Here is a 25,440-nt window from a genome sequence, read left to right on the forward strand (position 1 = left end):
ATTTTACATCACGACTCTCTCCCGAGAGGAATTGCAAACATTTAGCCATTTAATAAGGACAGTAACTAAAACACTTAGGTAGCAAAATAGTTATTTAGACTGCATCTCTAAAAAAAAAAAATTTCCAGTAGGGCATAAGAAGACACTTGATTGTTACTATACAAAACATACATATGATGCAAATGAATACAGTATTAGCTAGAAAATACAATCTTGAACTGAAGAAAGCAACTGCTCCGAGACCAAAAATTAAGCTTTGTGGTGAAACCATGTAAGCAGGGTCATAAGCCATTATGCATATAATAATTAAGTCATCAAAATTCTTAATACAAGTTTAGCCCTAATAACATCCAACATTTAGTATTAAATATAAACAAAGAAATGACAATGCACACTCAAAATATAAATCCTAAAATGCGTGTTTTATTGTATCTTTGAATAACAAAGTTTGTTTTGTTTAACAAAATCCCTATAAAACTGAAAGATTTGTTTAGATGCCTTTTGACTGATTGCTATGCACTGCTGCAGCTGTGTAGAAGGAAAACACACTTGTTAATCCTTGTTGAAAATTTGAGCATGTTATGAAACACACATAAGTATCATCACCACAAAAACAGCAATGAATAACATGAAAGAATTGCGCATTTTCTTTATTCCATATTAACTCACCTCTTGGACTGAAAAAAGAGCCTGTAGTTGATGACATCAAAACATTGTGCTCAGTGCTATCAATAGCAAATATTAATAATACTTTCCTGGAAAAGAAAACAGAAAGCACACTGTGTAAAGGACACAGATCAAGAACTGAACTTTTGCTGTATGGTTTTGTGTCAGTTTTGTGGGAAACAGGAAACAGGAAGTGTAATGTACCTTCTCTTGCCGAGCCGTGGGATCAGTGATGATCTGGCCCTCTTTGCTAATGGCACATGTCACACTACAGAAAAGGTGGCTCATGGGCAGCCCTGTAATGGATTCATTAGAGCCATACAGGCAACATTCAGAAGGCATGACAGCAGCTGTTAGTTAGATAAGGACTCATACTTCTGAACAATTCAGGGATACACCCTGTTATTGCCAGACAATAGAAAAGAGGGAACATTCAACATGACTATGTTTATTATGCGGCAAGTCGTGGCTCGATAATGATGCAAAACCAGAATTGCAAAATAAGAACAAAGACTGCAGTCCATCATGATGCAGTCCATGATGTCACAGTATGTTAGGGGTTTCTATCCAGACACAGGTAAGCCAGGTACTGAAAACTTGTACTGTTTTTCAGGTATTAAGGATACAGAACCATCATCATGTACAACATGTAGGATGAGTGTGAGAGAAGAGTGAGGATGAAGCATTAACAGAAGAGCTGCCTCGCATGTCTCACGCACACACTGTTCTCTTGCACGCTCTCAGACACCTGATGCAATAAGACATGAGAAGTTTGTGGAAATATTTATGAAGAAAATCAGTCTGTACCAGCCTGCCACCTTATGGTGAGAACTGGCAATACAGATCTAAGCTGAAGGACACCTTTGCATTGGTGTATGCTGACAAATGGGGTGATTAAAGAATGTAATTACTAAAATGAAATATATGCTAGTTCTCCTAACACAGGACATAACAATTAATCACATTAACAGACTGTGTAATTCATTATTCACAACTATGTACAAGTACTGTGCAAAAGTTTTAGGCACTTGTGAAAAACATTTCATAGTGAGGATGTCTTCAAAAATAATGTCATAAATAGTTTTCATTTATCACTTAATGTCATACAAAGTCCAGTAAACATAAAAAAGCTAAATCAATATTTGGTGTGGCCAGCTTTGCATTTAAAACAGCACTAATTCTCCTAGGTACACCTGGACACAGTTTTTCTTGGTTGTTGGCAGATAGGATGTTCCAAGCTTCTTGGAGAATGCACCACAGTTCTTCTATCTATTTAGGCTGTCTCAATTGCTTCTGTCTCTTTATGTAATCTCAGACTGACACGATGTTCAGTGGGGTGCTCTGTGGGGGCCATGACATCTGTTGCAGGGCTCCCTGTTCTTCTATTCTAAACTTTTCTATTTGCAAAAGTAATGTTTGGGACTATAACATTTATATTTCCTATTGACACACTAAAGCTGAAGATATAAATAATCATCTTAAGACAAATGCTTTTGTGTAACATCTTATGTGCCTAAGACCTTTGCACAGTACTGTAGCTATAGCCTATATAAAGTGACCCAGCAGAGTTGCGCTCACAACACCTCCTGAGCTGAGATGGTCTGAGGTCATTTGCAGCATTCTCATTTGTGCCCGACCGATTTATCCTATATTATCGGCCAGTATTAGCCTTTCACCGATATATATCGGTATCAGCGTATGTGTTTACCAATATGCGCAGATATGAAAACTTTTTCAGAACATATAATGCAGAAAACAATGCTTGAACTGGTGTCAAAACATAGTTTGTCCAACAGAGCGTGCTTTGACTCTGTTTACAGAGCTGAGCTACCGGTGGCTCTGTAGACAGGGCGGAGTTAAGCGGTGCAGTGTTAAGCAGTGTCTTCTCAGTAAGTTGCTAACTAGTTTGTGAAATACATACTGGACAGTTAATAAACAATGACCCCATCATTTTCCCTTTTCAATATAACTAATATAACCTTAAACCTGTCCTTGACAACCATGCCACTCATGTTTATCACATCTGTTTGTTATGTTAGCCGGCTATAATTTGTCAGTGCAGTCAGTAATGTAGCAGATTGAAAGGTAAACATCAGAGCATCTTTTTGCAGCTCAGCAGACAACAGTGCGGTGGTGGATTGTGTCTGATGAGTGTTGATTTCACATTATGTTGTTACCTTGTTGATGAGACACAATGCTGGAAAGTAAAATAAACAACATCCATCTTTTACTCTCCGTGACAATGAGCTTATAGCTAACTAGCCAACCACAAAGCTACTTTCATACCTTGTCAGCTGAGTGGAAGCTAATGTGTAAACATGTATTCACCAAACTGTTTTGTTCAGGATTCACAGTTTGGTACCCCCTTCAACTGAACAATTCCAGTCATTGCATTTATAAAATGTAATATTTAAAAGTCTGGTTTTCCACCGTTGAAAGTTTCCCCTGAATTTGTATAGCAGAATACGGTGTTACACCGCTCCGCTGTTTATCTCCTGACTTGGCAGGTGTAAATGCTTCTTGTTTTACAACCTGCCCCAAATTAACTGGCAGTATTAAAATAGTCAGCATTTGACTGACACTAAAGAGTACTGATGTTTATTTAACTATTTATTTTATTTGAATTTATTCTTTATTTTAATGGTCAGCATTTGACTGATACTGAACATACAGTACTGATGTTTATTTAGCTATTTATTTTATTTGAATTTATTCTTTATTTTAATGGTCAGCAATTGACTGATACTAAACATACAGTACTGATGTTTATTAAGCTATTTATTGTATTTTTATTCATTTATTTAAATGGACAGCAACAGACTGATATTTAACATACAGTACTGATGTTTATTAAGCTATTTATTGTATTTTTATTTATTCTTTATTTTCTCAGTGTTCATTTCTAGAATTTGTTGACAATATATAATAATAATGTCAAATATTCTTTGATAAAAATATTTAAGAAAGCAGCCTTATGAGTAACTTTGCATAGTCATATCAGTGCAAAATCGGTGAACAATCCACATAGAAAAGGTCTGTTTTTATTCCGGCTCAAAAATTAACTACAGTGGCCACCATATCGGTAATCTGTGAATTTTCCCCCTCTAAAATTGGTATAGGTCTCAAAAATCCCATATCGGTTGGGTTCTAATTCTCATAGATGATACTATTCTTGCAAAAAAAATTCAGAAGACTGAAACAGAAAGAGTGAGAACCCTTTACATACGCATGTTCCACGAGACTGCATGCCTCCGAACAAATAGCGCATCAGACATGCGCATCAGACATGCGCATAGACGGCTTTTGTGTCATCTGTTCTTAAAAATATAATAAAGTGTGTTTCTTCAAGCATGTGTCTGTGTGTCTAACAGCATTTCTTGTGTCATTCTGAATCCGAGACGTGTTACGGTTACCCACCATGCACATTATATATGCTATCTGCAATAAACGTCTTCTGTCAGTGTGCGTACTTTGCTGCCTGTGTAATTCGATATGTTGGTAAAGAACATCTGGCTTTCAATGTGTTATTTAGGTTCATTTATCATGGGTCACAAACTCTTCATCAGGCAACTATTCTTTATTTAAAGCTATTCAATTCGTTAGGCTACTATATCTATATTGGAAGTTCCATTCAACGTGTTTCCCCCATTTACCCAGTATAAAATTTCACACCGGTGTTGTCCCTTGTACCAAGTAAAACTGGTAACACCGTACACCTTGGCAACCCTACTTTGAAGCTCCAAAAATCACATAAAGGCAGCTTAAAAGTAATCCATATGACTCCATTCATTAAATATATGTCTTCAAATGTGATATAATAGGTGTGGTTGAGAAACAGATCAATATTTAAGTCCTTTTTTACTATAAATCTCTACTTTCACTTTTTTGTGTGCATATCGCCACCTATTGGGCAGGGAGGAAAATTTCAATAGTAAAATAGTAGTAAAATAATAATAATAAAAAATATTGATCTGTTTATCACCCACACCTATCATATCGCTTCTGAAGACATGGATTTAACCACTGGAGTCACATGGATTACTGTTATACTGCCTTTATGTGCTTTTTGGATCTTCAATGCTCTGGCCACCATTCACTTGCATTGTATGGACCTACAGAGCTGAGATATTCTACTAAAAATCTTTGTTTGTGTTCAGCAGAGGAAAAAAGTCATACACATCTGGGATGGCATAAGGGTGAGTAAATGATGAGAACATTTTCATTTTTGGGTGAACTATCCCTTTAAATGTCAATCACGGTATGCTATTCATGTAATGAAACAGGGCTTGTCCTGTCAAGTAAACAATTAAACAAAATAAGAACAGAGTATGCAACACATATCACAGTTTAAAGTAATTCCAAGGCCTATATTCCATGCTCTCGCAATAATTATATAAGGAGGCATGAATGAGAATAGTAAAATAAGAACTAGTACATTTAGTCTGCTTCTAGAGTACCAAGAGGCTAGATTTTTTGTTGTTGTTGTTGCTACTTTAGTGAACCCATATACAAACACTAAATATTATAAATATAAATACTGTCTAGTACACTATAAGGCTGCATACGAGATTATTATTTGAAAACATACTTGGAAGCCCCATTTTGGGTTGAATAAGAGCCTCCACGGTAGGCCGGTCATAGATTTCCTCGCTGACTTTTACCTCAGCTGGCCCATAAACTCCAGCCAAGATACTGGTATCCCCTGTAAATATATTTAGAAAAATCAGAAAACAATATAGATCTGAATCAATCAAACTGATTGCTGGACATTCTTTAGCTTCACAGACAGCTATTCCACTCTCTCTGAAAAGAGAGACAAACCTGTGCCGCAAATACCTTGAATAAATATGGAGGATCCATCAGGTCTGGACAACAATCTCTGTTCACTCCCATACTGGACAACTTTGATCTTCTTCTTCTTCTTCTTTTAGGGTTTATTGGCAGTTGGCGGCAAACCAGCTTACAGGTGCATTACCACCACCTACTCAACTGGAGTGTGGATCAGTAGATTAGCCGATATAGGAAGAAAAAAAAAACACCTACATTCTCTCTATCAAGACTGTTTCTTTCAAGAATATCATTAACTGGCCATATATTTGCCGCAATGCTACTCCAAGGATGTTCCTTAAATTGAAGTTAAGCTTCATATCTTTAAGCGCTTCTCTTAGTTTCCTTCTATCCTTTTCGTAGATATTACATTCCACTATTACATGCTTGATAGATTCTAGTTGATTAATCAATCCAGTTGGGTGTTTACCTATTATATGAAGTGTCTTGTTGAGTCCTGTATGCCCTGTTCTGAGACGAGTAATAACTGCTTCTTCCCTTCGGTTTCTACTCATCTCCCTTCCAACACCAACATGGTTTTGAATATTATATAAATGTCTTCCTGAATCACTGATATCCCAACACTCCTGTTCTACCTGCTCCGCACGGGACTCACTGGCGTCTCAGGCATGGGAGGCGGGTGCGCTAACAAGAGGCTAAAGGCTACAGCCTCTAGAGTCTTGAGGTCAGGAGAATGAGGTTTATACAGTTTCACAGCTATCTATCAGCTGGCTCCCATTACACTCACCCCCCTAAACCTCACTCCCATCCAGGTCACAGCACCATTGTTATGCTCCTGTTCTACCCGCTCCATACAGGACTCAAACCAGCATCTCTGGCATGGGAGGCGGGTGCGCTAACAAGGAGGCTAAAGCCTCTAGCGTCAGTCGCTAGTGCACCTCTTGAGGTCAGGAGAGTGAGGTTTATACACATTGCACAGCTATCTATCAGCTGGCCACCGTTACACCTGTCATACTTTTTGAATTTGATCCTTTATGATGGCTTTAGCCTTTGCTTTACTTAATGAAATCTGCAAATCAACTGTTTGTGATTTCAGAGATTGTTTAACTATATCCACTTCCTCATTTCCTTCCACACCTACATGTGCAGGAAACCATGTGAAGCAGACATTCAAACCCTTGTATATTATTTGCTATATTTCATATAGAATATCATGTCTGCATGACTTCCTTGACCTGATACTTGTGAGTGCTGACAAAATATCAGATGCAACTAATACATTCTTTTGATTGTTTTCTTTTATCCATTGTAGGCCTAACATTATGGCCACAAGCTCTACTGTATAAACTGACAAGTGACCTGTTGTTCTCTTTCTAATAGTTGTCACACTGTGGGATAAAAACAGCTGCGCCTGTGCATCCAGTCTGATGCAGTGAGATCTAGCAGATGGAAATGACTTCAATAAATCAGATGATTTGTAGAAGGAATAACAACTTTATTTGTAAAGATTAATAAATTAATAAAAATTAAATAATGAATACTGAAAATAAATGTGATAATACAGAAAAATAAATGTTTGATTATAAATGTTAAGTAGATATATTTTAAGGATATATCCAAGCACTAAGTCCTGGAATAAATCTAACAATGCAAAGTCTTGTCTTTGTCTAATGAACTAAGTAAGTAAATGGAAAAAAGTTAAAGTACAGAGATGAGTCGAGATGAGGCCTCAAAGTTGGAGATCAGATGCGAAGAGCTAGAGAGCTGAGGTGTTAGTCTGACACCCAGGTATTCATTATGGTCTTTATACCCTCTTGAAACTGTGCCAGCAGGCATTTACTTTTTAGGTGCAGAATGTTCTGCACAATGATGTAATAACCCTAAGTTTCTGCTCAGGCAGTTATGATCTATAGAAGTGTGAAAATTGTGGTTTGAGTGGAAAGATAGACTATAGCTCCACTCGTACATTCATGCAAACGACTCGTAAATTTACTTATCTCAGCGAAACGCAAGGACAGGTGTCTCGAAACATATCCTGTTGTGTACTAGGTCTATGTCTGTTCTATGTCTGCACTCAGGTTTGGGGAGTAACGGAATACATGTAACGGGATTATGTATGTAAAATACAAAATATAAGTAACTGTATTCCACTACAGTTACAATTTAAATCATTGGTAATCAGAACACAGTTACATTCAAAAAGTATTTTGATTACTGCAGAGATTACTTTGCATTTTATTGTCATTTGTCTAATTTCATATTTAGTCCTTTCAGATGAAAAACATTTATACATATAAATGATGCGATCCAAAGTGCATTTGAACAGCGGTGAAACACTTTCTTATGATGTGTTACATTCATACGAGCAGACAGAGAAGTAAGTTTGAAGTAAGTTTGGAGCAGAAGAAATAGAAATATACCTTGAGTAAATTGTCAACTTTATGCTAAGCTAAAATGCTATTTCTAGCCATTTTACATGCACATGTTACCAGGCACTATCATATTTTTTTATCAAGAAAATTCACGTTAGATCATAATTTCTTTTTTTCTAGTAAGACCTTTAATATTAGGGCAAAAATCATATTCTTGATAATAATTTTTTTTATTGTTTTCCTTAAAACAATATTAATTTGATTTATCTTGTTTTAGAAGCAACAATGCATAAGATATTTAGGTTTTTCAGAGAATGTATTTTTAACATGTGTATTTTGTCTTACTGTACTGGCAGAGTTTTTATAGTCAAAACAAGTGAAAAAATCTACCAGTGCTGAAGAAGTAATCCAAAGTATTTAGAATACATTACTGACCTTGAGTAATCTAACGGAATACATTACAAATTATATTTTACAGCATGTATTCTGTAATCTGTAGTGGAATACATTTAAAAAGTAACCCTCCCAACCCCGTATGCACATTTCTTAGAACAATAGCAGACATAAACTATGCTCTCTCGTTCCAGCTCTGAAGCCTCATCAGGTCAAAAGTGTAACAAATTCATATTAGAGGACCAAATGTATACATTTGGTCTCACGCATGCATTTAGTTCTCACGAGAACATTGGATACATAAGGCATCAAACATGAATATAATGATAGTAATACAGTGATGATATAAATGAATATAAAACTGAGTACAAAAGTGTGAATATATGAATATGATTGCATAGCTTCTGATTATAGTTGATTTCAAGCATAAAATCAATAAGCAAAAATATACAAATATAGGAGAGACTCTAGCCACTTGCATCAAGTCTCAGGGTCCTTTGAACCATCTGTGAATACCATCATCTTATCTGCAAAGTGCACTTCTAGATAGTTTTGAACTATGTACCAGGCAGGTACCTGTTTTAATTTATCTTTTATTTCCTCTTGTAAGTGTAGATCAACGGATGGCATCACAAACAACCAGGGAGGGATATCTGAATATGAGATAGTAGGACAATACTGTATACAGTGTAGACCTACATTTCCTGCTTTCACATTCCCAATCCATCCAAAACTTCTAATGTTTGTTTCACAACTTTGATCTAACTCCATCATGGTACCTTATGTGCAATTTACTTGTCACGCTAATATGAGTCATTGTGTTTTGAGCGCATCATAATGACGAGATGGCACACACCCTAGATTCTCGAGGAATTTTAAATGATAACACTATGTAACACAATTTTTGTTCCTGGGTAGTAAGTGTTATTTCCTAATTGCTTATGCCTCAAAAGTATAGAAAATGGCTATTATTCCCCACAAACTTTGCTTTTGTGACCAGGACAGTGATATTTTGAAATGTACTTATTTCCAATGAGAAAACGGGCGAATTTGTGTTTTTCCGTTCACATAAAGTCAGAAAAAACAACATATGAATCCAAATTAACATGTATTTATACTAAAGTAATACAAAAATGACTACAAAAGATTTAGAAATGAGTCATTTTTTCGAGATTTACGATTATACTTCCTGGGCAATCATAAGGCCGAAAACTATGTGGAGCTGGTTGAGACTCTGGTGAAGAACTACGGCACAATGGGCTGTAGGATGTCCCTCAAAGTCCATATCCTTGATGCTTATCTTGATAAATTCAAAGAGAGCATGGGAGTGTACTCGGAGGAGCAAGGCGAGCGCTTCCATCAGGATATACTGGACTTTGAACGCCGCTACCAAGGACAGTATAACGAGAACATGATGGAAGACTACATCTGGGGGCTGATTCGTGAAAGCGATTTACAGTATTTATTTTTTTCTGACTTTATGTGAACGAAAAGACACAAATTCGCCCGTTTTCTCATTGAAAATAGGTCCATTTCAAAATATCACTGTCCTGGTTACAAAAGCAACTTTTGTGGGGAATAATAGCCATTTTCTATACTTTTGAGGCATAAGCAGTTAGGAAATAATAATTACTACCCAGGAACCAAACACATTTTTTTTTCGTATTTTACCACATAAACGTAAAACTATACACTATACCTGTATTGTGTGCTATTATCCAATAGGGGGCGCACTGTGGAGGACAGACCCAAACTGTCATTAGCGGCGAGAAAGACACGACTTGCACACACTGACCTAAAGATGGCGGCTGTTAGTGGTGCGAGGATATTACACGGAATTGGGCTTCATGCAATTCGAAATACTGCTTTAAAAGCAACAACACACCTTCAGCGAAGGGCATTCCGAGTCAATGTAAGTTTTAAACGTCCCACAGTCACAGCTACTTAACAACTGACTCTCTGGTTTGGAAAAGTTGCATGAAGTCGCTGCGTGAGCCTCAAAACATTTGGTGTAATTTGACCTACGTGGTTTATATATAATAAATATAATTATACTACAAAAGTAATATGAAGTCTTAAAGTTAGGGTTATTCTTAAAGTAATACTAAAGCTAATGTTTACGGTGTCAATCTGGCGGTTTAGGAATACACATTCCTGAACTGACCTTAACACAAATTGTGGATGGAATAATTGTATTAGATGTAGTCAGTGTAATTATCTAAACATAATATACACAATCTATTAATCCAACGTTTGTTATAATCTGCAAAATATTGTTCTGATTATCAGTTGTGTATGGTTGTGTGAAATAGGCTGTTCAACCTTCACAGAGGCTGTTGATTTGCAGTGCACTGAGAGACGATTGGCTGATTTAGGGGTGTGTGTTAGGGATGGGCGGATCTAAAGTATCGATATTTCCAATACTGATGTGGTATCAAAATATCAATCCTCACATAAAAATATCGATTCTGAAGTTTTTTTTTAAACAAGTGATATTATTATTTGAATAACATGAATATGAATGCATCTCATAAGCTTCCAAGTGGAAAACAAATATTATATTAGCGAACAGGGTTGGGGAGTAACGGAATACATGTAACGGGATTACGTATTTAAAATACAAACTATAAGTAACTGTATTCCACTACAGTTACAATTTGAATCATTGGTAGTTACAATACAGTTACATTCAAAAAGTATTTTGATTACTGAAGAGATTACTTTGCATTTTATTGTCATTTGTTTCATTTAATATTTAGTCCTTTAAGACGGAAAACATTTATATATATAAATGATGTGATCCAAAGTGCATTTGAACAGCAGTGAAACACTTTCTTATGATGTGTTACATTCATACGAGCAGACAGAGAAGTACGTTTGAAGTAAGTTTGGAGCAGAAGAAATAGAAATAAACCTTGTGTAAATTGTCAACTTTACGCTAAGCTAAAATGCTATTTCTAGCCATTTTACATGCGCACGTTACCAGGCACGATCATAATTTATTTATTTTATCAAGAAAGTTCACGTTAGATCATAATTTCTTTTTTCTATTAAGACCTTTGTTATTAGGGCAAAAATCGTATTCTTGAAAATAATTTTTGTATTGTTTTCCTTTAAAAATATCTAAAAATCCTTAAAACAAGATCAGTTAGATTGATCTTGTTTTAGAAACAACACTGCATAAGATATTTATGTTTTTCAGAGAATGTATTTTTAACATGTGCATTTTGTCTTACTGTACTGACAGAGTTTTTATAGTCAAAACAAGTGAAAAAAATCTACCAGTGCTGAAGAAGTAATCAAAAATATTTAGAATACGTTACTGACCTTGAGTAATCTAACGGAATACGTTACAAATTACATTTTACAGCATGTATTCTGTAATCTGTAGTGGAATACATTTCAAAGTAACCCTCCTAACCCTGTTAGCGAATAGTTGCATTGCATGGCAGCAGAACTATTTTTTCTTCCACTCATCTTGATGTGCCAGAAATGCTAAAATACACTAGCAGTCAGACAGCACTCACTCTTTCAGTCGTAGCACTCGTTCAAAAAGGGAGCAGTGCTTTCCTGAGGTAATGACAGAAAAACAGCATCTGGAGTTATTCACACAAAGTAATGACAAACCTTGACATGACATTTATTATAATGGGCTTGTGTGACCATTTTTACTGGTTTATTTAAATTCAGAGTTGTTAAAACATTGATGATAATCTTTAATCCTCATTAATAAATGATACCCTTATGAAAATTTACCATGGATTTACTGTAGTAATATTGTATTAACCATAGTAACCACGACTGTAGTAACCATGCTTTTTCTTTTTTCTTTTTGGCAGTAACCATGGTTTTGCTACAGCATTACTGTAGTATCCATATGGTAACTTGGTTTTAGTAGTAGTAACCATAATAATATCTATGGTTAATTTTGTGGCTTTATATGTGGCTTATACTAACTAATTTTTAAAGGGAAACAAAGCAGCCTAATCATTTTCTGTTTAGGCCTATATATATAAAATTTAAGTAGTCTAATAATTTAAGTTACTAATTGTATCCAAAGAATTCGTAAAAATTACATTTATTAGAGGTATCGTTATTGGTATTGATATCTGCGATATTGGCCTAAAAGTACTTGGTATCGGATCGAAAAGAAAATAAGTGGTATTGCACATCTCTAGTGTGTGTGTGTGTGTGTGTGTGTGTGTGAAATTAAATACAGTTTTAATCCAAGCAGCTATGTGTCATTTTAATTTTTTTTACACTTTTTCCTTGACAGCTGTAGATGATGCATCATTTAAAACGAGCAAGAATAAGTGTCTCACACGATCCCAGATTACCTGTTCATAAATCTACCTGCTGCAGGATGTAGGCCTATAACAATAATCTTGAGCTAATGTTTCTATTCCGCACCATGCTTGAATACTATCTTTACTTTAATAGTTTTATTCATTATACATATCCATTTATCATATTCATATCTATTCCTTCATGTACATAATTGTTTCATTCTAACACAATATTGAGTAAACCATGTGTACTTATATATTCATTTTTATATCTACTAGTATGGAGCCCCTTAGAGGACAGGGCGGGAATTTGTTTTTTTTCATCTGGAATACAGCTCTGGAAAAAATTTAGAGACTAAATTAATTCCAAATAAAAATATTGTCATTTAGAACATTTATTTGCAGAAAATGACAACTGGTCAAAATAACAAAAAAATATGCAGTTTTTAGACCTCGAATAATGTAAAGAAAACAAGTTAATATTCATTTTTAAACAACACAATACTAATGTTTAAACTTAGGAAGATTTCAGAAATCAGTATTTGGTGGAATAACCCTGATTTTCAATCACGGCTTTCATCACCGATCCTCCACCAAATTTCACAGTAGGTGCGAGACACTGTGGCTTGAAGGCCTCTCCAGGTCTCCGTCTAATCATTAGACGACCAGCTGGAGGATCAGTGATGATCTGGGGGTGCTTCAGCAAGGCTGGAATCAGGTAGATTCATCTTTGTGAAGGACGCATGAATCAAGCCACGTACAAGGTTATCCTGGAAGAAAACTTGCTTCTGCTCTGACAATGTTCCCCAACTCTGAGGATTGGTTTTTCCAGCAGGACAATGCTCCATGCCACACAGCCAGGTCAATCGAGGTGTGGATGGAGGACCACCGGATCAAGACCCTGTCATGGCCTGCCCAATCTCCAGACCTGAACCCCATTGAAAACCTCTGGAATGTGATCCAGGACTCAAGATGGCGCCGAGTATGGCTGCTGCATTGCAAGCTCCGACACAACCTGGCAGTGTTTTGTTTGTTTTGTTCACAATTCTTATGTTTTTTGTCTTGGATGTTGTCTGCCTTATTGTCTACGACAGACAAACACTTTTGGACATTGGTTCAGCAATTTCACACTGTAAACCGGACTTCAGATTCCTCAATGCCGACCCGCTGTTTACAAACACGCAAGCGGAGCCTTTTGTCTGGGCAGTCCGGACGCGGAAACGCAGGTGGAAAAGGGGAAACAGATCTGGCGTTCTCATCAGAGCAAGACGCCGCGCAAATCAACCCCCGCTACCCAGTATTCTACTGGCAAATGTTCAGTCTCTGGATAACAAGCTCTGCAAGCTGAAAGCGCAGATCTCTTTCCAACAAGAGATGAGGGACTGCTGCATTATCTGCCTTACGGAAACTTGGATGTCTGTGGAGATTCCAGACTCAACCATTGAACCCGCGGGGTTCTCCGTGCACCGAGCGGACAGAGCGAAAGACCTCTCAGGTAAAAGCAGAGGTGGTGGTGTATGTTTTATGATCAACAAATCCTGGTGTGATCAGAGGAACGTACATTCTGTCAAGTCTTTCTGCTCTCCTGATCTGGAATTTCTCATGCTTCTGTGTCGACCATTCTGGCTACCGAAGGAATTCACAGCGGTCTTTATCACTGCTGTGTACATCCCCTCACAAGCCGACACAGACTGGGCACTCAAGGAACTGTATGGGAGTATAAGTGAGCAGGAAACCGCGCACCCTGAGGCCGCGTTCATTGTGACCGGGGACTTTTTAATAAAGCCAGTTTAAAATCAGTCGCACCAAAATACCACCAGCACATTAGTTTCAACACACGAGGGAACCGGGTTTTGGACCATTGCTGCTCTACCTTCCGGGATGGCTACAAATCCCTCCCCCGCCCAGCATTTGGCAAATCAGACCACTCTTCCATTCTGCTTCTGCCCGCTTACAGGCAGAAACTGAAACAGGAAGCATCCACCCTCGGAATGATCCAGTGCTGGTCGGACCAATCAGACTCTATGCTGCAGGACTGTTTTGATCACACGGACTGGGAGATGTTCCGGTCCGCCTCTGATGACGACATCGAGCTTTACGCTGATAGCGTAATGTGTTTCATCAAAAAGTGCGTGGAGGACGTCGTTCCGACCAGAACAATATGGATCTACCCGAACCAGAAGCCATGGTTAAATAGTGATGTTCGCGGCACTTAATGTGCGGACCTCCGCTTTCAATTCCGGGAATGCGGAGGAGCATAAACAAGCCAGTTATGCCCTCCGAAAAACTATCAGAACAGCAAAACGCCAGTACAGGAACAAGATCGAAGGACAGTTTAACACCACCAACTCTAGAAGCATGTGGCAGGGAATTAACATCATCACGGACTTTAAAGGGAATAAAAACTCCGCCATGAACACCGCTGCCTCTCTCCTGGATGAGCTAAATACTTTTTATGATCGTTTTGAGGAAAATAACACTGCCCTCGCGGAGAGAGCTCTCGCGGCCGAAGCTACAGAGGTTAGTTCACTCTCTGTCTCTGTAGCAGATGTAACCCGATCCTTATGACGGGTGAATATCCGCAAAGCCGCGGGCCCAGACGGCATTCCGGGCCGCGTCATCAGAGCGTGCGCGAACCAGCTGGCTGGTGTTTTTACAGACATTTTCAACCTTTACCTCTCTTTGTCTGTAGTCCCCACATGCTTTAAAACATCCACCATTGTGCCTGTTCCAAAGCAATCAAAAATAACTTGCTTAAATGACTGGCATCCTGTTGCTCTGACCCCCATCATCAGCAAATGCTTTGAGAGACTAATCAGAGATTACATCTGCTCTGTGCTGCCTCTCTCTCTTGACCCATTGCAGTTTGCTTACCGTAACAACCGCTCCACTGATGATGCCATTGCATCTACAATACACACTGCTCTCTCCCACCTGGAGAAAAAGAACACTTATGTGAGAGTGCTGTTTGTAGACTACAGCTCAGCATTCAACACCATAGTGGCCTCCAAGCTAGATGAGAAACTCCGGGCTCTGGGCTTGAACAGCTCGCTGTGCAGCTGGATCCTGGACTTCCTGTCAAGCAGACGCCAGGTGGTTAGAATAGGCAGCAACATCTCATCACTGACCCTCAACACTGGAGCCCCACAGGGCTGTGTTCTCAGCCCACTCTTGTATTCTCTGTACACACATGACTGTGTGGCAACACATAGCTCCAATGCCATCATTAAGTTTGCTGATGACACGACGGTGGTAGGTCTGATCACTGACAATGATGAAACAGCCTACAGAGAGGAGGTGCACACTTTGACACACTGGTGTCAGGAGCACAACCTCTCCCTCAACGTCAGCAAGACGAAGGAGCTTGTGGTGGACTTCAGGAGAAGAGAAAGAGAACACAGCCCCATCACCATCAATGGAGCACCAGTGGAGAGAGTCAGCAGCTTCAAGTTCCTGGGTGTCCACATCACTGAGGAACTCACATGGTCCATCCACACTGAAGTCGTTGTGAAGAAGGCTCATCAGCGCCTCTTCTTCCTGAGACAGCTGAGGAAGTTTGGAATGAACCGCCACATCCTCACACGGTTCTACACCTGCACTGTAGAGAGCATCCTGACTGGCTGCATCTCCGCCTGGTACGGCAATAACACAGCCAACAACCGCAAAGCACTGCAAAGGGTGGTGCGAACTGCCAGACACTTCATCGGAGGTGAGCTTCTCTCCCTCCAGGAAATATATACCAGGCGGTGTGTGAAAAAAGCTTGGAGGATCATCAGAGACTCCAGCCACCCGAGCCATGGGCTGTTCTCACTGCTACCATCAGGCAGGCGGTATCGCAGCATCAGGACCCTCACCAGCCGACTCCATGATAGCTTCTTCCCCCAAGCAATCAGACTTTTGAAGTCTTGATCTCCCACGATCAAAATACATCAGCACTGCACTTTATTACTCTTATATCTCACACCGGACTGTCATAAATTATATTATTATTATATATGTTCTCTCTTAACAACTTACTATCAACCAACAGCCTAAATGTCAATACAGTACAAAACAACCTACTGTACATTCTATATATACTACTATATAAACTTTTTTTTAATATATATTTTTTTTATTGAATAATGTGTATCTATATTGTGCGTATTGTATACTGTACAGTGTATGTTATTATTTGTATAGTGTGTTGTGTGTAATTACAGTGGTGTGAAAAAGTGTTTGCCCCCTTCCTGATTTCTTATTTTTTTGCATGTTTGTCACACTTAAATGTTTCAGATCATCAAACAAGTTTAAATATTAGTCAAAGATAACACAAGTAAACACAAAATGCAGTTTTTAAATGAAGGTTGTTATTATTAAGGGAAAACAAAATCCAAACCTACATGGCCCTGTGTGAAAAAGTGATTGCCCCCTAAACCTAAGAACTGGTTGGGCCACCTAATATGTGTATATTAGACTTTAAATTGTGTTGTGTTAATTTGATGTTATTGTAAATTGGTATAGGTCTCATCACTGTCACGACAGCTATGTTGATCGGAACTGCACCCAAGAATTTCACACACCATTGCACTTGTGTTTATGGCTGTGTGACAATAAATGTGATTTGATTTTTGATTTGATCAAGAGGAAGATGGATGGCCACAAGCCATCAAACAAAGCCGAGCTGCTTGCATTTTTGCGCCAGGAGTGGCATAAAGTCACCCAACAGCAATGTGAAAGACTGGTAGAGAGCATGCCAAGATGCATGAAAGCTGTGATTTTGATTGAAAATTAGGGGTATTCCATCAAATATTAATTTCTTACCTCTTCCTAAGTTAAAACATTAGTATTGTGTTGTTTAAAAATGAATATGAACTTGTTTTCTTTGCATTATTCGAGGTCTGAAAACATTGCATCATTTTTGTTATTTTGCTCTAAATGACAACATTTTTATTTGGAATTTGGAAGAAACATTGTCAGTACTTTATAGAATAAAACAAAAATGTTCATTTTACTTAAACACATACGTATAAATAGTAAATCCAGAGAAAATTATAATTTTGCAGTGGTCTCTTAATTTTTCCCAGAGCTGTAGTTTTGCAAGCCCTCACAATACATTTCCCATAGTTTTACTAGAGTAATCATATTTTAACCTTGATATTCATAGTAAAACCATAGTCATAATACAGGGAAATGAAAACTATGGTAATGAAATCATTATTTTGGGGTTATTATGGTTTTACTACAAATGTATTTGTAGTAAAACCATAGTAATCACAAGAATTTCCATGGTTAATCTATAGTAAAACTATAGTTACTAGAGCCCGACCGATACCAATTTTAGAGAGTGAAAATTCACAGATTATACCGATATGGTTGCCGATATAGCTAATTTTTGAGCTGGAAAGAAAACAGACGTTTTCTATGTGGATTGTGCACCGATATGACTATGCAAAGGTACTCAGAAGGCTGCTTTCTTAAATATTTTTATCAAAGAACATTTTACATTATTATTATACATTGTCAACAAATTCTAGAAATGAACACTGAGAAAATAAAGAATAAATAAAAATACAATATATAGCTTAATAAACATCAGTACTGTTAGTATAAGTCAATTGCTGACCATTTAAATAAAGAATAAAATAAACATCAGTACTGTATGTTTAGTATCAGTCCAATGCTGACCATTAAAATGAAGAATAAATAAAAATAAAATAAATAGCTAAATAAACATCAGGGGTCGGTTGCACCAGCCATACGTACTTTACAACTTAGCCTAGTTGTGGCATAAATGGGCACTAAGTCACAATTTACACTCTACTAGATATTTGAGCGTTTCACCATTAAATTTATGTAGGACGTAACCCTACGAATAAACTAAATATATACGGCAGCCTCCGACCAGATGGAATAAAAAAGCAGACTGATATTTAATGATGTCAATGAGCTCATGTTTTGCATGACAGGCTTCAATCCTTTCGACATATATGATGGTGTTGGCATGTACACTCATTTACATTTATGAGAGAGAGAGAGAGAGAGAAAAACGTACTTTCAAGCAGCTCTTCAGCATGAAACTGATCTAACGGTGCCGTTTTTAGGGTGCGTCGCCCGGTGTCAAGTTTCAACACATTCAAAATATATATATATATATATATATATATATATATATATATATATATATATATATATAGGATATTAAAATGAATGTCTATTTTTCCAGCCAGTTGTATTAGTATGTATCACCCTTCATTTATGTTAGATACAGTTCCTATATATTATTATTTACAAAGGGCAAATTTACTATTTATTAAATCTACGTTTATTACGTATCCTATTTTAATGTCTTGGAAACCAGACTTCTAAATATTACATTTTGTAAATGCAACGACTGGAATTGTTCAGTTGAAGGGGGTACCAAACTGTGAATCCTGAACAAAACAGTTTGGTGAATACATGTTTACTCATTAGCTTCCACTCAGCGGACAACAATGAAAGTAGCTACGTGATTAGCTCATTAGCTATAAGCTCGTTGTCACGGAGAGTAAAAGATGGACTTTTTTTTACTTTCCAGCATTGTGTCTCACCAACTAGGCAACAGTGAAGTGTGAAATCAACACTCACCACACACAATTCACCACCACACTGTTGTCTGTTGAGCTGCAAAAAGATGCTCTGATGTTTACCTTTCAATCTGCTACATTACTGACTGCACTGACAAACTATAGCTGGCTAACAGCAAACAGATGTGATAAACATGAGTGACATGGTTGTCAGGGACAGGGTTAACATTATATTAGTTATATAAAATGATGGGGTAATTTTTTTTTATTAACTTTCCAGTATGTATTTCACAAACTAGTTAGCAATTTAATGAGCAGAGATTGCTCAAATCCACACCGCTGAACTCCACCCTGTCTGCAGAACCACCGTCAGTTCAGAGTCAGCTCTGTAAACAATGGAGTCGTAGCGTGCTTTGCTGGACAAACTACGCTATGACACCAATTCTAAAGTATTGTTTTCTGCATTATATGTTCTGAAAAAAAGTGTTCATATCGGTAAAATATATGCCAATACCGATATATCGGTGAAAGGGTAATATTGGCCGATAATATCACTAATAGTTACTGTATGGATACAGTATACTGTATTAAAACCATGGTTTCCGCCAAAAACATGGTTACTTAACTTACTTTTCATCGTTACTACAATATTACTGTAGTAAAGCCATGGTTTCCACCAAAAACAAAACATGGTTAGCCTACAATAGTTATGGTTGCTACAATATTACTATAGAAAAATGGTTTCCGCTAATAAATCGATGGTAACTATATTAGTAATATAATCTGGCTGTTCAAAACCATTGTGTTTTTGTCTTATGTAATCTGACTGTCAAAGCACATGATCAGGTCTGCTAATGAATGTCCATATGAAATATTTTACCTCATTGATTTATTCCCTGATTTTCTGGGTCCTCATACAGGGAGCTCTTTGGCAGCAGCCTTTTGATTCTCCAGTTGAGAAGCCCCAGTTTCCCGGGGCCTCGGCAGAGTTTATTGATCACCTTGAGTTTATCCAGCCCAATGTGATCTCAGGAATCCCTATCTATAGGGTAATGGACAGACAGGGCCAGATCATTAATCCTTCTGAGGATCCTCAGGTATGGAGATTCATTTGAGTTGAGCACAATTACTGAAAATGACTGAACTTTTAATGTAGTTGATTTATTTTCATTGGTGTGATTATACATTTTTAATCATCAATCATAATTGAAGTCCTGCCCATTCAAAAAATGACTTGTCTTTAAATATTTTTTAATGTCTTTCAGCTTTCAAAAGAGATGGTTTTGAATTTCTATCAAAAGATGACACTGCTCAACACAATGGATCGTATTCTTTACGAGTCCCAGAGGCAGGTGAACACTATTTTTAATTAAAATGTACACTGGCGGCCAAAAGTTTGAAATAATGTACAGATTTTGCCGTTTCTGAAGGAAATTGGTAATTTAATTCACCAAAGTGGCATTCAGCTGATCACAAAGTATAGTCAGGATATTACTGATGTAAAAAACAGCACCATCACTATTTGAAAAAAGTCATTTTTGATCAAATCTAGACAGGCCCCATTTCCAGCAGCCATCACTCCAACACCTTATCCTTGAGTAATCATGCTAATTTGGTACTAGAAAATCACTTGCCATTATATCAAACACAGCTGAAAGCTATATGATTAATTAAATGAAGCTTAACATTCTCTTTGTGTTTCATTTTGAGTTGCCACAGTATGCAATAGACTGGCATGTCTTAAGGTCAATATTAGGTCAAAAATGGCAACAGCTTTCTCTAGAAACTCATCAGTCAATCATTGTTTTGAGGAATGAAAGCTATATAATGCTTGAAATTGGCAAAAAAAAATATACATATATATATATAAAAAAAAATGAAGATTTCATACAAAGGTGTACACTACAGTCTTCAAAGACATAGGACAACTGGCTCTAAGAAGGACAGAAAGAGATGTGGAAGGCCAGATGTACAACTAAACTAAGAGGATAAGTACATCAGAGTCTGTAGTTTGAGAAATAGATGCCTCACATGTCCTCAGCTGACAGCTTCATTGAATTCTACCCGCTCAACACCAGTTTCATGTACAACAGTAAAGAGAAGACTCAGGGGTGCAGGCCTTATGGGAAGAATTGCAAAGAAAAAGCCACTTTTGAAACAGGAAATACAAAAAGAAAGGTTAGAGTGGACAAAGAAACATACATTGGACAACAGATAATTGGGAAAGAGTGTTATGGATCTTAACCCCATTGAGCTTTTGTGGGATGAGCTAGACTGTAAGGTACATGAGAAGTACCCGACAAGACAGCCACATTTATGACAAGTGCTACAGGAAGCGTGGGGTGAAATGTCACCTGAGTATCTGGACAAACTGACAGCTAGAATGCCAAGGATCTGCAAAGCTGTCACTGCTGCACGTGGAGGATATTCTGATGAGAACTCTTTGAAGTAGTATTAGAAGTTCTGAACATTTTTTTCAAATTTTGTAATTTCAATTGTAATCCTGTAATTCTCCATAAGAGTAAAATCTGTACATTATTCCAAACTTTTGGCTGCCAGTGTACCGAGAATGGAATATTTAATTGCATCTGAAGATTTTAATTAGAGCTGTCAAAATTAACGCAATTAATAAAAAATGTTAAACGCGTAAATTTTTCTTTAACGCGATACACGCATTTACCATTTTGACATTAGACTCTGAAATTTTATTCAGCTCCGTGTGAGTTCTAAACACTAGGTGGTGTAGGGCAGAACCTTTGTGATGTGTCCGGGGACATTACTGCACCGACCCACATGCTACAAACAAACACAGTGATTGTATATCAGTGATCAAGTGATAGGAAAGGACCTCATAACACTATTTGTTGTACAAAACAAACGCAGATGTGACTTGTGACAGAAATCAAGTACTTTTGCAGCCTCTGTAGGGCGCAATTTAATTGCCACAGAAGCGCATCAGTCTGCCGGCCGATTAATATTGTGGAAGATGAGAGAATAAGAGATGTAGTGCGCATTGCAATGAGTACGCAACCTATGGGGACTAGTTCTTTCAATTAGTCAACCTCCCACTTAGACTTTGGGAAACGTTTAATGTTACTTGAATTGATGCTATTTAAGTGCATTTCTATCTTCATACTGTGGCATTTTTTGGAAAATATTAATAAAGCATTTTTGTTACATATTTTGTTTTCTTCCCTAAGAAGGAAGTAAATTCATTTTTACAGGAAAATAAGTATATATACTGTCAAATTTCAGCACTTTTAAAATCTGTGATTAATCACAATTAAAAAATGTTAATCAACTGATAGCACTAGTTTTAATGCTTTAATCTGTTGAGCTTTTACGTTCAAGGGTCGTATCTCATTCTACATGACCAATTATGGTGAAGAGGGCACACATATTGGAAGTGCTGCAGCTCTTGACCCTAATGATTTGGTCTTCGGCCAATACCGGGAAGCTGGTGAGTATGTTTAGAAGCTAGAGTTACAATAGAAACAGAACAGCAGACTCACTTTCTCACTTCTGCTATTAGCAAGCAATCTTGTACTTTATGAAGTTTAGAGAGGAATTTAGTCATGATTATGTTAATTTTTTAAACACAGCAATTCTACAATAAGACTTTTGTTTAATCTGTATTCACCATCATTGTCCTTTGCTTTAGGTGTGTTGATGTACAGGGGTTTTCCTCTGGATCTATTTATGGCACAGTGCTATGCCAATGCTGATGACCTTGGCAAGGGTAGACAGATGCCGGTTCACTACGGCTGCAGAGATCTCAATTTTGTCACCATCTCCTCACCGCTTGCCACTCAGATCCCCCAAGGTGAGAACTTAACATGTCTGTTATGCAGACATGTATAAATATTCTTGATGTTTGGAGGGCATGTGTTGATGTACTATATGTCTTTTAATCTTATATTCCTTCTGTAGCGGCTGGGGCGGCGTATGCTATGAAGAGGGAGAACTCAAACCGAGCTGTGATTTGTTACTTTGGAGAGGGGGCAGCCAGTGAGGGAGATGCTCACGCTGGATTTAACTTTTCCGCCACCCTTGAATGTCCTCTCATATTCTTCTGCCGCAACAACGGTTACGCTATCTCCACACCGACCAATGAGCAGTACAGAGGGGATGGTATTGGTAAGTAAGTCTGTCCATTAGAGACTCTTGTGTGAGTGTCAGCATTTAATTTGTCTTGTATGTGTTGTTTTGTTGTTGTTTTTTCCTGTAGCTGCTCGAGGTCCAGGATATGGACTGATGTCGATCCGTGTGGATGGAAACGATGTGTTCGCCGTATACAATGCCACAAAGGAGGCACGACGCAGAGCGGTGGCTGAAAACCAGCCCTTTCTCATTGAAGCCATGACCTACAGGTAGCTACATCCTCACTTCAACCACATAATTCAAACTAAACGAATGCAGAAAGAAATACGATAAGATGAAACGTGACAAATCTAAAGCCTGTTTCACAATGTTTATGTAGGCAGTGCATAAGCAATGCCTATTTTTTTGCGCACATATTAAAGGGGTAGTTTACCCAAAAAGTGAGGAGATGGTGACAAAGAAAGTTATACAGGTTTGGAACAACATAAAAATTTGGTGACCTATCCCTTTAATGGGCATTTTAATGGGATGAACTTTCACTTTTTTTGTTACCTTCTAGGATCGGTCATCATAGCACCAGTGATGACAGCTCTGCCTACCGCTCGGTTGATGAGGTGAACTACTGGGACAAGCAGGACCACCCCATCTCTCGTCTGAGACACTACATGACTGCTCGAGACTGGTGGGGGGAGGACGAGGAGAGGGCTTGGAGGAAGCAGTCCCGCAAACTTGTGATGGAAGCCTTTGAAAAAGCCGAGAGGCGCCTGAAACCTAACCCCAACTTGATGTTCACAGACGTCTACAATGAGATCACTCCTCATCTAGCAAAGCAGAATGATGCCATGTGGAGGCACGTGCAGCAGTATAAAGAGCAATACCCACTGGACCTCTATGAGAAATAAGCTCGGTGTTTTCAAAGGAGGAAGGAGACACGGGGCGGTGGACACAACTGGGAAATGTCTTGCACGTATCCGTTTGTGTGAATTGTTCTTTTTGTTTCCCATTTAACAGTTTTTTTTTGGTTGCATTAGAAAGCACAGACATTAAACAAATTGTTCACCCAAAATGAAAACTGTGTCATCATTTACTCAACCTTATCTTGTTCCAAACCTGTATGACTTCCTTGGAAAATGAATGATGTTATGAAGAATTACAGCCTCAGTAAACATTCAATTTATTTGTATAGTAAAAAAGATGCAATGAAAGTGAATGGGGACTGAGACTAACATGCTGTCTAAAATCGGGTATAAGGGTTTGGAAAGACATAAAGGTGAGTAAACAAAGACAGAATTTTCATTTGAGAGAAGTATCCCTTTAAGGGATATATTCTTCTCCATGTTTGCCACTAGAGGCCGCCCCATTGTAATGTTGTGCCTTGAAATAGGTGGAAGACCTTATGCCTAATGTAGCAAACATTCCCATTGAAGTTTTAATAGCCGTTGTATACAGTATCACGGTATAGTGTTATCAGTCCAGTCACCACAGTTTCTTGTGTTGATGTAAATCATAAACACCTTGATTAATTACCGTGTGATCTTTCATAAATCTCATGGCACATATCTAAAGCACAATGTAATAGTGTTCTTTATTTTCTCATTATCTTTGGATCTTGGGCCTTCAAAACACTAAAAATGATCATCACTATTTTCTCAATATCCACAGATAATACAAAGAATCAGTGATAAAACAAATGTGTGTATTTTTACCCTCAGATTTTCCACTCCAAACTGAGCTCTTCGAAACTAAGAGCCATACATTTTTGCAACCTTGAAATGACCTGGAGCTAGAAATGGTTTGTGTCCTTATGATGATGACTTTGTGTTTAACTAATTTTCTGTTTGTTAATAATGAACTGAACAAACATTTTCTGTGTGAAACTCACTCAACTGTTACATGACATGATGATTGTTGTGTTTGAGATTTATTCCGATTAGTTTTAGGTGTTTGTAAACTGAAATTTAAACAATAAAAATGCTCATAAAATGTAAGCACTCATTTCAGTGAAGTACATAGTGGCTATGAAATGTTTTTCCTGTCCCAGGAATCCTGTTACTCAGACTTAAAAGCTAATGATACAGTTTGTACTTCGTTTAGGCCCAAGATTTGATATTTTATGAATCATGTCTAGGATGTGCTATTCATATCCTGTAGGGGGAGCAATCATCACATTTTAATCCTTGATCCTGTTTGTATGTTTTATTCTCTATGTTATTAAACTCTCAAACCAATTACACTCACAGAAAGGTCAAGGCTGCCAGAGTCCTTTTTAGGCAATTTGTTCATAATGCT

General features: G+C 37.7%; 1 protein-coding gene and 1 long non-coding RNA gene across 2 annotated transcripts; one reads left to right on the plus strand and one right to left on the minus strand.

Moving 5' to 3' along the window:
• Positions 1-108: 108 nt before the first annotated feature.
• Positions 109-4,402, minus strand: LOC127456094 (uncharacterized). The gene is made up of 3 exons (XR_007899789.1): positions 871-4,402; positions 670-755; positions 109-528 (listed from the first exon to the last, which is right to left on the minus strand). It is a non-coding gene; the product is annotated as an uncharacterized LOC127456094 (long non-coding RNA).
• A 5,585-nt stretch (positions 4,403-9,987) lies between these two features.
• On the plus strand, positions 9,988-25,139 carry LOC127456123 (2-oxoisovalerate dehydrogenase subunit alpha, mitochondrial-like). Its single transcript, XM_051724462.1, has 8 exons — positions 9,988-10,131; positions 19,971-20,147; positions 20,316-20,402; positions 22,402-22,510; positions 22,712-22,873; positions 22,981-23,187; positions 23,279-23,420; positions 23,711-25,139. The coding sequence occupies exons 1-8, from the start codon at positions 10,021-10,023 to the stop codon at positions 24,051-24,053; spliced, it is 1,338 nt and encodes a 445-aa protein (XP_051580422.1). The 5' UTR covers positions 9,988-10,020; the 3' UTR covers positions 24,054-25,139.
• Positions 25,140-25,440: the final 301 nt, after the last annotated feature.

Source organism: Myxocyprinus asiaticus, chromosome 18, assembly GCF_019703515.2.
Source record: "Myxocyprinus asiaticus isolate MX2 ecotype Aquarium Trade chromosome 18, UBuf_Myxa_2, whole genome shotgun sequence".
Lineage (NCBI taxonomy): Eukaryota > Metazoa > Chordata > Actinopteri > Cypriniformes > Catostomidae > Myxocyprinus > Myxocyprinus asiaticus.

What these genes read in the sequence shown, in the direction of transcription:
- LOC127456123 (XM_051724462.1), top strand. Translation starts at nt 10,021, where the DNA reads ATGGCGGCTGTTAGTGGTGCGAGGATATTACACGGAATTGGGCTTCAT. An exon ending in CGGCCAATACCGGGAAGCTG is followed by an intron (nt 22,511 to 22,711) that starts GTGAGTATGTTT and finishes CCTTTGCTTTAG; the next exon opens with GTGTGTTGATGTACAGGGGT. An exon ending in GTACAGAGGGGATGGTATTG is followed by an intron (nt 23,188 to 23,278) that starts GTAAGTAAGTCT and finishes TTTTTCCTGTAG; the next exon opens with CTGCTCGAGGTCCAGGATAT.